Genomic DNA, 16,902 nt, shown 5'->3' on the forward strand with positions numbered 1-16,902 from the left:
ACATCATCGTGGGCACAGGCATGCATCTTTGATTTCTCTAATCCCCCAATTTCACTAAATACCAGTTTTAGTGCATTTTCCTCTGGAGAATACTTCTCATATATTCTTCTCTGTTTCCGCCACTCTAGTCCGTGCTTTTGTGTAAGTTTATGTAGCTGTCTTCATTCACTGACATACCAGGAGGGAAATGCCTTACTTTTTGTCTATGATTTGCTGCTTCTTAAACATAATCTTGTGGAAGTCCTTTCCTCAACGCTTGAAAACGTCTCAGGAACATCTTAAGGATTTCAAATTCTTTTTAGTTATGAGGCTTCCATTGGTAATTAAGACTCATGATCAAGTATTAAAGTTTATGAAAACACTGAGCTCAGGGGTAGTACAAAGATTCTGCCAGTTCACAAGCTCAGGCCTGATCACCACTCGCCCTTTCCCTCCCCCTTTCCCTCCCCCTCACTCTTTCTCTCCTGTTCCCTTTCACCCAAATGTGTCTCCTCCCAGTGTTGTTATTTTCCTGCCATTGCTGGGTGGCCCTCAAAGCCATCTGTGTGGCAGGTGACACTGTCCTGGACAATTGTAGGTTTTACTTGAGCGGTCCCACGGGGGTCTCCACATAGCCAAGTTCCCTGATACGAATGTTGCCTCCTATAGCTGATCTCCTGTGGTGCCAAGGAAGCAGAACACCCCAAAGACTCTTCTCACTAGGGTCCCATCATCCTCAAAGGCTTCCTCCCTGGTCAGGGCACCTCTCGGTGGCTCAGTCCTGGAAGGCATTTGCTGCCTCACGGAAACTCACTCACCTTCCCCATGCTGAAGACTGATAGCGTGGCACCCTCCTCTTCACCTGTCCTTGCACCTGCTCTGGAAGACATCCGGCCACTGGAGCTCTCTAACCGAGAAGCAAGCACCTTCTTCTGTGGCCATACAGACTGCTGAACCCTGTCCACCTGTCCCAAATGCCCTACTGTACTTCCTTCTAGGCACAGCAGCCAACTGGACATTTTGGTGGCCAGGCCAGCTGAAAGCTGCTTCAGTGTCACTCTCCTTGGTTCTAGTGACACGTGTAGAGGAGTTACACCCGTGACACTTTGATAGTTTATCTTCATGTGCCTGACTCAGATCCTCAAAAGCAGGACTGTTGTCATCATTGCTAAAAATACAGGCGGTCTGACTTCAGCTGTGCTGCGCCCGAAAGAGAAGTTACAACAGCAGGTATTCTGCACAGGTTCTCTGGACTTTGCCAGTTCACTAGCTTTTGTGAAGATATTAGACCCTTGGATGCCACTCAAATTGTACCCTTTTCTGTATCGATTATGCAGAAATACAAAAGAGGCATCTGAAAATGTGAAATTCATTTTGAGAGTTGCATGAAGACCCTCAAATAACAACGGTGGCTACCGAAGTCACCTGGGACACTCTTCTCTGAGAGGGGACATTTCCTGTCTACAGAGTTTTGTTAGTGTGTTATGTGTGTACCCCCAAGAAAAGGAAATAATTATTTTCTTTTATTTAAAGGCAGAATTTCAGCATTTCACCCATTTCAAAAAACAGTATGAACAAAAAGTTATTATTTTATATTTACATAGTGTTTTGCTAATCTTAGGCTTTTTTTGCTAAGCTAAATTGCAAGAAAATGTCATGTCTGATTCTCTGGGGCTTAATTGTAAACTTTAATTACTTTTTGCTTTTTTGAGATTATTTTTGAAAAATACTGAAGGTAGTACAGGTGTGTCTTCTAGGTTGTATCATTCTGGCAAGCAGACCGAAATTACAGAATTAAAGTTCTATAACATTAACCTCAAAGTAAATTATTTTATTCAGGGTTAACTCCTCTGTGAACAGCTCTATATTATAATCTTCTTTGCCACAGCAAATGAAGTATTAATACATCATTGAAAATGTAGTAAAGTTTTTATCAGATATTATGCCCTCGTTGTATATCAACTCCTCATTTTTAAAAAAAAAGTATACTTAGATTTAGAACAAAATTGTGACTTAATTTTTAAAAATCAGAAATCCTCAAATCTGTGAGGATATAAAACATAATTTGTTATGAGAGTCTCCATTTCCTGTATATCTGATCACAAACATATCTGACCATGATATTTAAGGAATTATTGGAGAAATGAATCTGTTTTGGTCAAAAACTAAGCTATATCTAAGTAAAATGTATTTGAAGTTTTGAAGTTTATCAATTTTATCAGTTGATAAAAGTTATGAAGTTTATTTATAAATAGTGTGATAAATTTTACCAATGGATAAGTTATCCATTGATAAAAAGATTTTTAAATCAGTTCACTCATTTATTTTGGCTACAAGTAACAAAACACCCAATAACGAGGGCTTTTCAGTGCCCGGCCCTGGAGGTAGACTGTGGCTGGCCTTGGTTCAGTTGTACAAAACACCATGGCGGCTGCTTCGTGGTTCTTACGGTCTTTCTCAAATGACAGCCAGGTGATTGCTGAAGTTCCAGACATCATGGTTAGCAGGAAGAAAGAGAACGGGAAAGGCAGCATCTGTGTCCAGAAAGGAAGGCCGGATGGGCATCCCACAGCAGTCTCCTAGTTGCCGCTGTGCAAGCGTCTGTGGGTCACATCACGCTCCGGGCCACGGGAAGCGAGGGGGAGGAGAAGGTCATTCTCAGCAGGGGTCCAGTCTGCCACGTGCTCTAGCTCCTACTTTATTTACCAAGTCATAGTCCTTGGGTCTTATTTTTACTTATCAAGCCAAAACTTCGTTGGTTTTCCTGATTAGCCACGAACAGTACTTTCTTCTCATTTCTGAAATTTAAAGTGGGAGTGCACTGGACTCACACCGTGTGTTTAACTGATTCTCAAAACATATTGCATTGTAATATCATATATGAGTATATATAGTAATGCATATGTATTCTTCTGATACACCCTTTTGTTTGGGAAGCTAATAGATACAGACCTTTAGAACCATCTGGAAAATAAACGTTAAAGTACATGAGGCAGGCAGCAGCAATGTGAAATGTCTTTTCAGAGATGTTCGTTATTCTCTGTTACAGATCCCTTCAAATTGATTGGGTGGCTCCAGGGAGACCAAACGGCGTCATTCTCGGATACGAAGTCTTGCGGAAAACGTGGTACCCGTGCCCTACACCCCAGAAGAATCCCCGTGGTGAGCCCTGCCAGGCCGTGATGTGTCAAAACCATGAAACTGTCTGTGGACACAGGTGCTATTCTCCTGAAACTAAGGTAAATCTTTTCAAACCAGTCAGTGAAATATATTTTTTCCCACTAAACAGTCCAAGTGAAATCACTTGCTTCTTAAACCGTGATTCATCATGGTCAATATTGCCACCAGCCTATCCAGAAGATGGAAAAAAGGATGCTTATAAAAATCCCACCACCCTCATGAGTATGTTGGTCTTCTCATTTTTCATCACCTTCACAGGAAATAGCAGCTTATTGGAATTATAAGGACCTCCTGAATTTGTATTTGATTGACTGACTTGATTTTTTTTTTTTACAACAAATCCATTCGGCTACAAGTGGATGTTTGTTTACATGACACTGATGAGTAACTATGAGCAGGACCTTTCATGATTTGTCAGAAATATTTTAAAATTATGGCCATTTGCAGATGAATGTTCCTATTAGTTGCAGTTTAGGAGCCAGATCAATAACACAGCCAGACAGAGGAGTTTGTAAATGGCTTTTATTGACAGACGATGCAGAGAATTCTTAGCTTGAAGGTAGGATTGCACAGAATGAAATAATGTTCCTATTTATCGAGAACATCACGCACGGAATGACCGAGGCTACCACTAAATTCAGCCGATTTGCTGCGGAAGGACACAGTAATTAGGCAAGTGAGGTTCGCAGCAATGCGATCACAGCGCAAACGAGGAAGGCCGGCACTGGCCAAGTGGTAGTTACCGTTGGAGAAATGTCATGCAAACAGCTGTTATGAACCACCCTTTTTTGAACAGTCTCCAGAATCATCATTATAGCTAAGTTTTGTGTCATTTCAGGCATGTGCACTGTCTGAGGAACATACTTTCATAAAATAAAATTAAATTTTGGATTTCTTAGAGGAAAATGCTGGAATAATTTTGCTCATTAAAATTGCTGTCTAAGAGAAGGAGAGAAAACTTTGATACATTAAACAAACTTTTATTTTTCCTTTAAAGATGAAGGACACCCACCGTGAAGGAGAGCAGAGGTATTGTCAGTGAAAGAGAGTAGAGGAAGTCAATTAAAATGTCAAAAGAAAAACATTGTACATTTCTGTCTGGGGTTCAATATGAATTCTGTGTTTCCTGAGTGAGAAGCTGAAGAAAGGTAGAAAAGAGAGATATCGTGGGTCTGAGAACCTTCTGGTGGACCCTCTACAAACATCAGGAGGGTCTTCGGCCCACAGGCTTCCCCAGGTGATCACGCTGCGGTTCTCCAACCCCACTGACCATCGGACCCCCAGAGACGCCCACTCGGTGAGTCTGGGGCGGAGCCGTGAGAGCTGGCATTTCTCACAGCTTCCCACATGTCGCCTCGGGCTCTGGTGCAGGGACCACACTTTGCGCATCACTAGATTACAGCACCACGGCTGGAAATCACAGAGGAAGGAACCGGCTCCTCTTTGAATATTAGCTACACCCTTCCCAACTCACGTTGTTGACATTTCCAGGGATGTTTTCTGAGACAAGTACCTTGAAGACTGAATTAGGAGATTAGCAGCGTTCTGTTTGTGGGGATACCTCCCAGGAGGAATAATTACTTGAAAACATGCACTTTGGGGCCCATCAATGATCACAACCAGAGTGGGTTGGAAGGAAGGAAGGGAGGGAGGGAGGGAGGGAGGGAAGGAAGGAAAGAAGCCTGAGAAGGTCTTGGGCAGTGGGTGCACGGAAGTGACCCAGTCCTAATAGCCTATCACTAACTAAACATTTGAGTGAAATTGTTAGAAGAGGACGATAAGTCCTAGAGAAACTCACCGAAGGGCGGGCAGACACACACTGCAGGTGAACAGGACTTGAACAGACGCTGTCAGATCAGACCACCCGAAAACAGGAGGGACGGATGTGTTGTTTTGCCCCTGAAAGCAAAAATGACCAGTGTTCCTAAGTCCCAAATAAACCCAGACACGAGACTATTTTCTTTTTCACTTAACTCTTAAAAACAGGGCATCATTCCAAAGTTTCCTTTTCACGCTGAGTATGGCACTGAAGAAAGAGTCACCCAGTTTACCTTATCCTTGGAATTGGACAAACTGTGGATCCTTGTTGCTAATACAGCAAAGGAAATACATTGTGGTTGGATGAGCAGAGCCACCTGAGGCACCGCAGGGGCAGCCTTTGGATTTCAGAGTCCCATTTCTTTGCCATTTGGTACCTTTGGGAAAAGGAGTGAAGTGCTGAGCTAGTGGCCAGTTTGAAGACTTAGTGATCCCAGCTTCTACTGCTTGTAGGTCGAGCTCAGTTCAGATGTCTGTGCGGGCTGCAAGTCGCAGAGTGAAAAGGAGAAAGAGAGACACCTCGTAACCAGTGGTTGATTTTGCCTGTTGCAGGAAGTCTCTACCCAGGTCATGTGACATGCCGGGTACAGGTTCTGAGGCTGCATTTCAGCAGCTCCTCGGTGTCCATTTGTTATGCACACCCAGTGTCAGTGTCTGCACTCTCAAGTGAGTGTGCAAAACTTCATTTGGCTGTTTAAGCACGAGGTTTCTTCCACAGCTCCTGGAGAAAACGCAGCTGGTTAGAAGGGCTTGTCAGAATTGATTTCCATAAACATGTTCTTGTTTTAATGTGACATATATCACACATAGGTACATATACCCATATACACATGGGTGTGTATGTAAGTGTTGGACTCTCTTAAGATTGCCTTGTGTGAAGATTGGGTACATGCGTGTGATCATATAAAGTATGAGAAAAATGCGATTTATTTTTTAAAAAAGAAAAAAATCAGTGAGGGTCAGATCTCCATAGATGTGGAATTAAAATAAACAACCATTAAAATAAAAACATGCATATAAAGAAATTGTTCCTTGATAATTCTAAATCATCTGTACATTGGAAGCACTAACTTCCAAAAGGTAGTTCATTTTTACAGATTATTATAATAGAGCATAAAACACGGTGGAGGACTAAAAAGCTACGTTGTATCAACTAGCATTTATAGAACCTGCAAGATGCTGAGAACACATATTTTTTAATATTTGAAATTTTATCAGGCATATGCTAACCCTGGTCTCATATCAAGACCTATCAGAAAGCAGTTACGGCATAGAAGATACGGTGGTTTAGTACTCTTAAGTCACGGATTTTTCTCGAACTCTGGTTCCCCACGTTCAGGTTTGTTGTGCCGGAGTTCTCCATGACGCCCGGCCGGGACACCGGTGTTGTGGTGAGAAGTATGTCCCTTTCGTCTTGAATTCGACTGGCGTTTGTTGCGGAGGCCGAATACAAGAGGCACGTGCGGACCATCGCTGCTGCTCTGGGTATTACATTAGAATTCTCCCAGGTGAGGGTCCCTTCCAGGTGTACTTGGGCATCGTGGGAACCGGAAAAACAAATGCAGGATTCGTGGCAGTGAACTGTGTCAAGCACCTCCCGACCAAAACTGAATCACTCACCCACTGCCAGTGACTGGCTCTAAGTAGCATTTCGCTTTCCAGCTTTGTTGAGATACAAGCATAGCACAGAATACAGAGGCAGTCCAAGGGGCTCCTGGCGTCTACTACCTAAAGAAGTACAACTGGGCAACTTTTTTTACTTTGTGACTTATTTTATTCACGCAGCTCAACATTTCAACCACACACTCTGTGAATTTGTAAGGGCCCTCCACAATTACCTCCCCCAGCATTCTTTGCAAAACGCTGGAGCACAAAGACAGGGTGAAGTCATGAAATATGATGCAAGCTCATTTAAGGCAGCAACCCTCCATTCTTTATAATTTTCCCTTAAAGTTCATCAAAAAGTCTGTCTTTGCAGTGGTATTGTTATTCTGATTCTCACACAAAGTACTTCTATAATTATATAACTAGATGTTCCAAAGAAGACAACACGGTGATGAAAAGAGGATTTTGTAGAGGAGAGGTAACTTCTGGATCCTACAAAAGCTACCACTCAAACACAGCCAAATGCTTTCCTCTTTCAAACGCATTACACGGGAGCGGTTCTCAACTACACTTCACATCTTCCGTCCCCTGCAAAAAAAAAAAAATTACCTTGAAAATTGGAATTATGTAGATGCTATGGAAAATTTCTGTTGTCCCATTCTTCAAACTACAAGACCGTATTAGGCTTTTATCAAAGTTTAGCATAAAGCTAAATGATAGTGTTTTCATTTCTAAGTTGCATTTGAATTTTTGATAAATTATTTGCAGCTCACTGTTCAAACTCTGAAAAATATCCTCTGTTCTTTAAAACTGATGAAACGTACTTGGTTGTAGCTCTCACGGCTATTAACAGCTAGGCCTGCCTGTCTCCTTCTCACCCCTAACAGAGTGGCCGATTTCAAACCAAGACAGCAATCCACTTTTGTTCTGTTACCAAATAAAACTTAACCTTTTTTCCCTAAGAATGAACTAAGTCATGGAAGCCTAATGATTTCTTATTAGTATTATATAAAACTTGTTAATATGTAATTTGTGAGACAAGAGATTTTAAAACCTCCATGATCTATATGTATGTTGACCCATGCTCACTCAGACCTCAGAGTGATAGAATTTCTATTTGATAGATGTTTTAATATCTGTCAAATGTTGACCATGGGCCACATTCAGATTCCTTTTAAAGAGTTCCTTTTTCATAGTAATAGAAAGCCTACCGTGGTGTCAAAAAAATTAAAAAATAAAAGCAATCTCTCAGGATAATCAAAGAGCAATTTTGCTCCAATCATTAATCTCAATGTGCCTAAATGAAGAGATTATATGCTGACCTCTATGCTCAGTTGTTGGTCTTTGTTAACTAGTTTAACGCTGTTTACATCAAGAAAGCAAGCACACTGACCCCCAAACCATCCCGTATCAAAATGTAATTAAAATTCAATCAGTTAGTCTGCCAGTTCAAGACTGACATGGGCACAGGCATTTTGATATTTATAGATGCGTCTGAAATATTGGTTAATACTATTTATTTTTTCTCACAACTTCCTTTCATAGCACTGCATAACAAAAAGCAGTGGAGAAAAGAATGCTCATTACACTCCCCCTTTTTTTATAAATATGCTAATGACCTGAAGCTAAATGTTAATGTGGGTCATTCTTTGATAAGAATAACAATTAACAGTTAAGACCAAATGGTGGCTTTTAGAGAGAAAACACTTTCCAGCCCGTGGTGAAATAGATTCATTTTTGAGAGGTTAATGAGGAGGTGGCTGATCCCGCATCTGTGTCTCCGAGCCCTTTTTGAGGGGAAAAAAACAGTTTTCCTTCTCATTGATGGAATCCACGTCTCTTTTAACGAAGTCTTTCCTTCCTTCTGTCACGATTGCCAGACCCTAGGCCCGGCTCAAAGGGCCCCAGTGGGTAAAGGCACAGGCTGTGGGACATTCACACGCAGGAACCCCGCACGGCCATCAGAGGGAACAGCCCTAACTCGGGAAGGTCTGGCAAGTCACGACCTAGACGACGCAAGTCTTGCCTGGACCCAGTCCAAGTCTTGCCTGGACCCAGTAGGTCCTCACACTCATGTGTCGCTTAGGAGATGACAAAGGAGAAAGAATGTTGTCTGAAGGGCCAGTGGCGGGGGGGAGAGAAGAGGGCCTGTTAGAGGTACAGGGAGGAGAGAAGGAATGAGGCAAAGGGGAGGAGGAAGTCGGTCAAGGCTTGGGTGGCGCCAGGAGGGAGGGCAGCCCAGAGCTGCGTCCTGAGATAGAGAGAAAAGGTGACGTGGAATTTCAGACCCACTGGGGTGACCTTAGTCTTTTCTAAGGTATCCTTGAGGGCAAGTAATTTTAAATGTTCTCTAGAGAGTTTTTCTGTGTTTTAGGAGCCTCTTTATACCTCTCCCCCACAAAAAAAGTCTCTTGATATTTAGATTATTTGAACTCTTTGATGTCAGAGCACCGGGAAAAAGAGTATTTTTATCTCAAGTGCCCCAGAGTATCATGGGAAAGGGAACCGGGGGTGTAACTACAGTCGTGGAATTCGGTGTCCACCCCAGAATCCCGGTGTGCTGACTTGTACCCAGTACTCTTACTACCTCCCATTTCATCAAGCTTCCCACTGCAAGTATTTTGTTTGGTTCGAGAAACGGCAATCATAGGCATTCCAAACTTATCAAGAGTTGATTTCTGACTCAATCCACATCCCTACCCCCCACCCCCCAAAACCACCATTGCACAGGGCAAGTATTTGTAGACAGGCTCTTTCTGTGATGTCTCTTCACCCACGTCACCAGGCGCAACGTGCTCACGTGCTGGGTGGGGGTCAGGGAGGAAATAGACAACTCTGAGCCTCTCCTCAGAGTTGGCGTGCGTGTATGTGAGTGGACACACCCGTTTCCCTGTCTTGCGTGCAGAAACTGGGGAGCTGCATTGAGGTGTTGCCCCCTCCAACATTTCAACATTCATCCTAGGGATTCTCTTAGCCAGCTGGCACCTGCAGGCTGGCGGCGATCAAGTTCAGCAGTGAGCCGAAGCGTGGTCTTCCGGCTCACGCAGTGACGGCCGCCGTCCTCTTTGGCAGGGGAAGTGTGCTGTCCAGACGAGTGGCACCGCCGGGCGGCCGCGGGCCTCGGGGATGCCTGCTGTGGCGGAGCGCCCTACTCCACGGCGGGAAGGCAGATCTGCTGTGCGGGGAGGCTTCACGACGGCCGCGGCCAGCGGTGCTGTGGGGGACAGGTCATCCCCAAGGAGCTCGAGTGCTGCGGGGGAGCGGAGGAGGGGCTGGTGTACAGCCGCCTTCCAGGTAAGGGGCCTCGTCTGCCTTTCAGGGGGTGGAGACAATGAGAAGCAGAGAGGCTGAGAGATGTGTCCTAGGTATTTAATAATAATAATAATAATAATAATAATTCAAACTCACTGTAATTGTGTCGAATGCGACAATCAGGTACATATTGTATAGCAAACAGAAATGTAATCTCCCATGTTCTATGTGCAGGGGATGCATTTGATAAAAACAGATCAAAACTCTTCTTGAAAATTGCCCCAACCACCAGAAAAACAAATGCACAGATGCCTTGGTTCTGTATCCAGAAAAGATTGCCTAGCAAATGCAAACAGTACACAAAATTACTGTCAGTGACAGCGTGTCAATTTTTCGGGTCCCTAATTCTCCTATAGTTGTTAAACTAACACTAATATTAATGGCAACGATTATCATTAATTGTGTACTTACTATCCAGCAGTTACTATGCCCAATGTGTTATGCATTATTACCTCAGTTAATCTTTGTAAGAACTTACAGGTACTAATGTTATCCAACTCCTATCCAGGAGACCCATGAGACCAAAACTATGCCATAATAATACTAAGCTGTTGCATGCCTCTTTCACGCCTGTTCTCACATGAGCGTCCTGTGGCGGTTTTCCAGCAGACATGCCACGATCATGCAGCAGGTGGGAAAGGAAACAGGTAGGAGAATTTGGTTCTTCCACTAAACCAGACATGCAAGGGACCTGCAGCAAATGAAAAGCCAAAAGCCAACAGTGTCATTCTTCTCACTCATTTTTCTCAGCCTGGAAAACGTTTTTCATAAACATGCTAACATGTTACATATTTAGTATTCATTTAAAGGCACAAATGAAAACATTTCTCAAACTCTTCCCTGTTAGGCTCTTACCCAGTATAACCCATATAAATGAAAGCTGTTGGGATGCTCAGTTATTCATAAAGGTGTGACAGGCCCTGAGAACGAATTCTGAGAACCGCTTTTTTTGTTTTAAGGCATAATGATTACATCTACTAGAAAGTCATGGCAGCCAGTTAGTTATCCCATGCTGGGATTACCCAGCCCGGCACCTCCTTCCCCTTCGGGTGAGTGAGCTAACATCAGGCCTGTTAAAGAAGAAGCAATCACTGTCGTGGCAGGGACATGGGGACGTACCATAACAGATCCGAGTTTTCAAGCAGCAGCAAAATGTCTCACTTCAGTGTCTTTGTTCATCTGTTGCTTTTTTTTAAAAAAAAAGTCAATTGCCATATTCCTTTGTTCAGTAAATATGTATTGTCTAATGACTGCACACAAACCATCCTCAGTGCTTTGTGAGTGTAAAAATGGCAAAAACACCACTCTTTTCCTGAAGGACTTACAGTGTAATCCAGGAGATAGGACTCCTCAGGTTAAACACAGGCCATAAGGGGGACAAATTCAATCATATGCTTAAGACTGAGGGATCCCTCCAGTCCAGGTGATTAAAAAATAATAAATAAGCCCTTGGATGGGAACCTCGAACAATGAGGAGGATTTTTGAGATGGGTGGGTGGAAGAAGGGTATTCAGCCAAAGGGCGTAGCTTGAGCTAAAGCGTGGAATCAGCAGTCTCCAAGCGTGCGCCAGCGGGAGCAAGCAGCTGGGTTTATTGGAAGTGTGCGCCGTGTGCAAGGAAATGGACGTCACCCGAGCAGGAGAAGGGGCTCGAACTTCCCTGGTCCTCAGGGGAGAGTCGAGGCGATGGCGGGAGCGGGGACTGGAGGAGGAACATTAGATTCGGGCGGCAGGATGAACCTGAAGGGATGACAAGGCAGAACACCGTTGCCAAAAATCAAACAGACGTGTGCTAAGAAAGGGAGTACCGATTGCCGTCCACCAGGACAATGGTTCTTAGTCTTTGGGGGCTGGGCACTGTCTTCAGAATCTTTCCCTCACTTCAAATGATACTACGCAAAACACACACAACATTTTACCTGCACTTTCACGCACGCTGTGGGTCCACCCGTGGGCCCCCGTTTCAGAACCACTCCTCTGCTCACTGCCACGTGACACGCTGGGCTAGGCAAACATCCCCTAAGCAAACCGTGACATCCCTCAACTCCCGTGAATCAGGACTGGCACCTGATTTCTCCTGGCACGTTCTCCCACGCGGCCAGCTCCGGTAATCACGGTAGACTGGAGGGATGATATTTTTAAAGAGGGAGAAAAATCAGTCTTTCTATTCTCTTCACCTTCCTGCAGAAATAGACACATGTCACATCATTTTTGCTCTCTCTGCCCCCTCATGTGGCCCCTGACAGCTGTGACCTGGATGCCCTCCCCGAGTATCCACGTGGCCCTTTGTTACCCCTCAGCCCGGCTTTGCCCTGCGCGCTGCACAAGGCTCTGGATTTCACGGTGTTTCCCCTAAGCCTGGCCTCTCTCTGCCTGGCACTGCGCTCCTGCCACGGGACCGGGCTGGCTCGTAAAACGTCTCTTTATGTACTTTATTACTTAAACTCTTTTATTTGCCTGCAGGAGCCCTTTAACGAAATCACATTGAATTGACTTTCTCACACCAAATCAAATCTCCCCGGTCCCAGTTCAGTTGTCTTTGTCAATATGTATTTTATAAATGGAGTGAATTAACAGATGCTGTCGGGACAGAAGTGCCCGGGCAGCGCTGATGTTTTTAGTGCTCTCTCCGGGCGGCCGTGGCGTGGAGGCGCGTTGCACAGGTGCCTCGGGATGAAAGTCACGCCCGTCATTGCAGCCATTTGGGCGGATATGTATTCTCCACCATTTTCGTTGGCCATATTTTAAGCCTCTTTATGACTCTTTTTATTCTCCCTGTTTGCTTATGTGGTTTTATCATTCCTGCCATTCGTCTTGGGTTGGACTTGATTATATCCTTCAGTGTTAAAGGATGAGAGTTAAAGACTCTGTTACTCAAAGAGGACAGGGTGTCCTGCCCGCCACGAGAAACCCATCACGGGAGACCTTTGGCACACGCTGCCTTATTTCTGTGACAAGTGCAGCCCATGCAGCCTTTGACGGGACACTCTGGGCTGCCCCTGGCTTGGCAAAGGACGCTGAGCGCTCGTGCCCCGGACTCAGACTGGAGTCGAGGGAACAATTCCACTCGCAGTGGCCCCAGACGGGGTTGGGAACTCGGCAGGAAGGGAAGCTCAGGGCGCAGCTCCGTCCTCTAAGAGTGCATTGGAAGAGTATTTCCCGGGAAGGTTTCCTTGACGTACTGGATTTTTTGAAAGCATAATGTGGAAATGCTGGATGGCTCATTCCCACGATGTGGGGGGAGCACATGTACTCTGCCCTTTTCTCTCAGTTTCGTGGGGGGGTGTGCAGAGCCATCTACTGGCGAAGATGCAAAGGCTGTGCTTTTCTCTCCGGCTCTGCCGTCAGTTTTACACGTTTGTCCTAAGAAGGACTGACTGGTTGCAAAACTTTTTTTAATTTTTTCATTCTTCTAGGCCTCATTTAGTCCCTTGGTTCAAATGTGGTTCCCACGGTGAGCCCCAGAACTCCATGATGATTTGCCTTGTCGTAGACTCTGTTTTTTAGTGCTAGGCTGATTTCATCTAGACTCTGTTTTTTAGTACTGGGCTGATTGACTCTCCAAAGCGTGATTCCTAATTGTTGGTCCTTCTTTCAGAAGGCGGAGTGCCTGTCTTGCAGATCTAAGAATTAAGAAATTTGCCAGGCCCGTGTGTCCGCGCGTGTTTGAGGTGGCAGCCCTGCACATTAAATAAGCATTGTTAACATACCGGAAGTGGTCGTGATACTGTGAGCCAAAAATTCTTTCCTCCACAAGTTTCTCAGTTGTATCCAACACAATGGAAGCTCTCCATCAGCTATTTATGCTGTTTGGAAAGATACTCCTTCGATATATATGCATTTTGATCTCAGGAATAAACAGCTAATATTTCCATGCATACCCTGCCACTTAAATAACATCTGCATCTTGTTCAAAGAGACACTCCACCTTTGTATAAATTTCATGAAGAGCCTCTAGACAAGAAAAAAAAAAAGATCAATCCATCCATAACCCATGACCCATTTTGTTTTTCTTTGAGCATGCTTAAAACCGTGCATCCTGCGTGTCAAAGTTCAGAAGTGGAGTGCGACGTGTGATGAATTAGGCAGGGGTCAAAAGCTACTGCCACGCGGTCTCTGAAGATGGTCTGACTCTGAATCTGAGCTCATTCATGCTGAAGTGATGCACCATGGGAATGACTCCCAAACTCCGCTCGGGAACATCTGCTCGCCCTAAGTGAGTTAGTGCACGTCAGACATCTTTATGTCAGAACACCGTGGTGATGGATGCAGGCTTCAGAAAATGCTGCATAAAAATCTGGTGTGCCATTCTGGCCATTAAGTGAAATTACTATTTAAATTAATGGCACTGTCACAGTTTATCTGTGCAAAGAATGAACGCTGATTAGGGTATTAAGTAATTAGCAATTTATCACACTGGAACAAGGTTGATAATAATTAAAGAAGTAATGGTTTACCGAAGGAACTAGAAAGGGAGTCACTTCTTGTTATGTGAGTGAAATCTGGGCTGAAAATGGTAATCCAGTGAAACAAAGATGAAGCTCCGTGTGAGAGAAAGCATCCCCCCCCCCTGCTTTTTTTCGTAGTGTAAAAACAGTTCATTATCAACATTTTAGTGGACCTGTCAGAAGTCCCTCGGAGCGATCAGATGACTGATTAGGAGTTGGGAATGAGGTCAACGTGTGCATTTTGGTTCTGTACTCAAAGCATGGCGAACCCGGAAGGAACTGGGGGGCAGGGAGGGAGGAAGTGTCCTGCTCCCTAAGGGGCCAGTTTTCAGGTTTGGATTGCTCTGGAAAATAAAAACATGAATTATTTTAAGACAACTGCTAGAGGAAAAAAAAATATGACAGTAACGAGTCCAAGACGGGGATGTAAATGTCTGATCTGAAGGCTGCAGAAACACACCCAAATGATACAGCACTTGAAGTTGTGGATTTTTCTGTTTAGTGGGTGTTGAGCTATTTATCCTCCATAATCAAGACTCAGACTATAATGATAGTGCTGCTGTGTGTATTTATTCGAGAAGACTTTTCCTAGCAGTGTTGAGACAACTGAAACGATTAACAAGGCGCCAAAGAAAACAATTTACTTTTAAACCAATGACCTTGAGCAGTTATCGCCTTTAAACAGGGTGTGTCAAGACTCAGCTATGAGCCATGTCTATCGTTAACCATACGTACAAATGTTTTAAATACTTGGAGATATTCTTCAAGTCAAAAGATCAGGGAGAGAGCTCTTTGAAGTCGTGTGTGGGTAAACACCTTTCTTAAGGCCTATGCCACCAAGCCCACGTCTAGATTCAGTGATGTTTTTAAAGCACTGAGACCCTGTCGGTCTATTGTTAGGAGTGTCTTTCGTCATGTAGGTGTTTGTCCGAGACCAGATTGAACACTTCGGGACTCCACGGCACTTCGAAGTTGAGTTTCTTTATGTCGTCAATCAGGGCTGATAATAAATACACACACAATCCTAATTAAAATAAATCATCACATCGTGCTACTATAAAGGCTACATGTTGCCGTATAATATGATATAGCCCTGTAACATGGGGTGCAGGCACCTTGATTTCTAGCTTTAATCTGACGCCAGAGAACTGTTTATTAATTCAGGCTTGTATGTCTGATTTTTTGCTGTATGTCTTCTATGGTAAGATCTAAATGGTGTTGGACAGAGGCAGTTAAGCTGAACTGGGGAGGGGAAAGAAGTTCATTTGGTTTTGCAAGTACACGCGTCCTCAGTGGCTGTAGAAGTCAGTGACACCGCCTCCAAGGGCTGCCGCTGCCCCGGCCTCTGACGCAGGTCTCTCGATGGGGTCTAGAGTACAGAGTGGCTCCACACACCGTGGCCCAGGGGTGTGCCTGGTCCCAGACACACTCAGTGGGTGCCAGTCTGTCGTCTCATGGAGAAGGAAAGGTCACTGCTGTTGCTGGATTCGCATGAAGCCAAGATTTGTGCCCTAGAGCACAGGTGGCACACACAAGGCCCATGGGCCGAACCCGGCCCTCCACCTTGTTTTGTCCAGCCCGGCGCCTTGTTTCTACCTGGCGGCAGCACCGAGCTCCTTGCCCCAAGTTAAGAAGTAGTTACAATGACACAGTCCTAAAGTTACATCCGGCCCTTTGAAGACAACCGGGAGGCCGATGTGGCCCCCGATGACAATGACTTTAACACCTCTGCCCTAGACAAAGCCAGGCAACCACGTCAAGACTCACGCTGTGGCGTCCCCCATTCTAGAAAAGGGCCCCCTCTCCACCCTATCTGTCCCCTTCTGCCAGAAAGCCCGGGTGACTTCTCCTCTCCTGTGAATTTCCAGAGATTTCCTCTGAGTCTCTCTTTGTTAGCTACCCCGCCTTCTGCCAGACCCTGCCGTCCTGACACAAGGGGCGGCCGTTCTCATGAGAGGAACCGAACCTCTCGTCTGTGGAGCCTGCAGAAGTTCGGCTGGACCGAACACTTTTGGGCCGCTTCCTCTCGGGCGTTCTCTGGCTCACCAGCAGCATCTCCTGCGTCCGGCGGGAGAGACGCCCCGCTGCACGTGTCCGTCACCTTGGAAGGGACGTGCTGCCTGAAGCATTGTGTCCTGGCGGCTCCTGCCCAGAGCCCCTGACATTTTTATGCCACACTTCACAGTGCCCTCGGTTTCCTTCCCGTTTTAGAATGTCGCGTTCACAGAGAACACCCGATCGTTGCAGGGATGTTGTGCTGCGGGCGGGATTACGTGAACGCGTCGGAGACCCTCTGCTGCTCGGCCCCCAGCGGGGAATCGAAAGCGCACGCTAGGAAGCACCGCCCCGTGCCGGCGAAGTGCTGCGAGACGCGGCTCATTCCGCAGAGCCAGCGGTGCCGTCGCGGAGTTGGCTACGACCCCCTGAAACACGTCTGCCCCGACGGGGCTTCCACCGGAACCACGACGGAGGTAATGGGCAGGAAGCCTCTCCCAGGCCCGATGTGACCATGGAGAGAGACAGACGTTGCTCATCGCTAGTTTTCTAAACTAGGAGTATAA

General features: G+C 45.3%; 1 protein-coding gene across 1 annotated transcript in view; it reads left to right on the plus strand.

Annotated features, from left to right (window-relative positions):
- USH2A (usherin) overlaps nt 1–16,902 on the plus strand; it is a 511,215-nt gene that overhangs the window by 375,777 nt on the left and 118,536 nt on the right. The window contains exons 48-51 of the mRNA XM_028531335.2: nt 3,029–3,218; nt 6,317–6,485; nt 9,655–9,876; nt 16,589–16,812. Coding sequence (XP_028387136.2) covers nt 3,029–3,218; nt 6,317–6,485; nt 9,655–9,876; nt 16,589–16,812 — 805 coding nt within the window. The remainder of the gene's footprint in view (nt 1–3,028; nt 3,219–6,316; nt 6,486–9,654; nt 9,877–16,588; nt 16,813–16,902) is intronic.

The sequence above is a fragment of the Phyllostomus discolor genome, chromosome 15 (genome assembly GCF_004126475.2).
Source record: "Phyllostomus discolor isolate MPI-MPIP mPhyDis1 chromosome 15, mPhyDis1.pri.v3, whole genome shotgun sequence".
NCBI lineage: Eukaryota > Metazoa > Chordata > Mammalia > Chiroptera > Phyllostomidae > Phyllostomus > Phyllostomus discolor.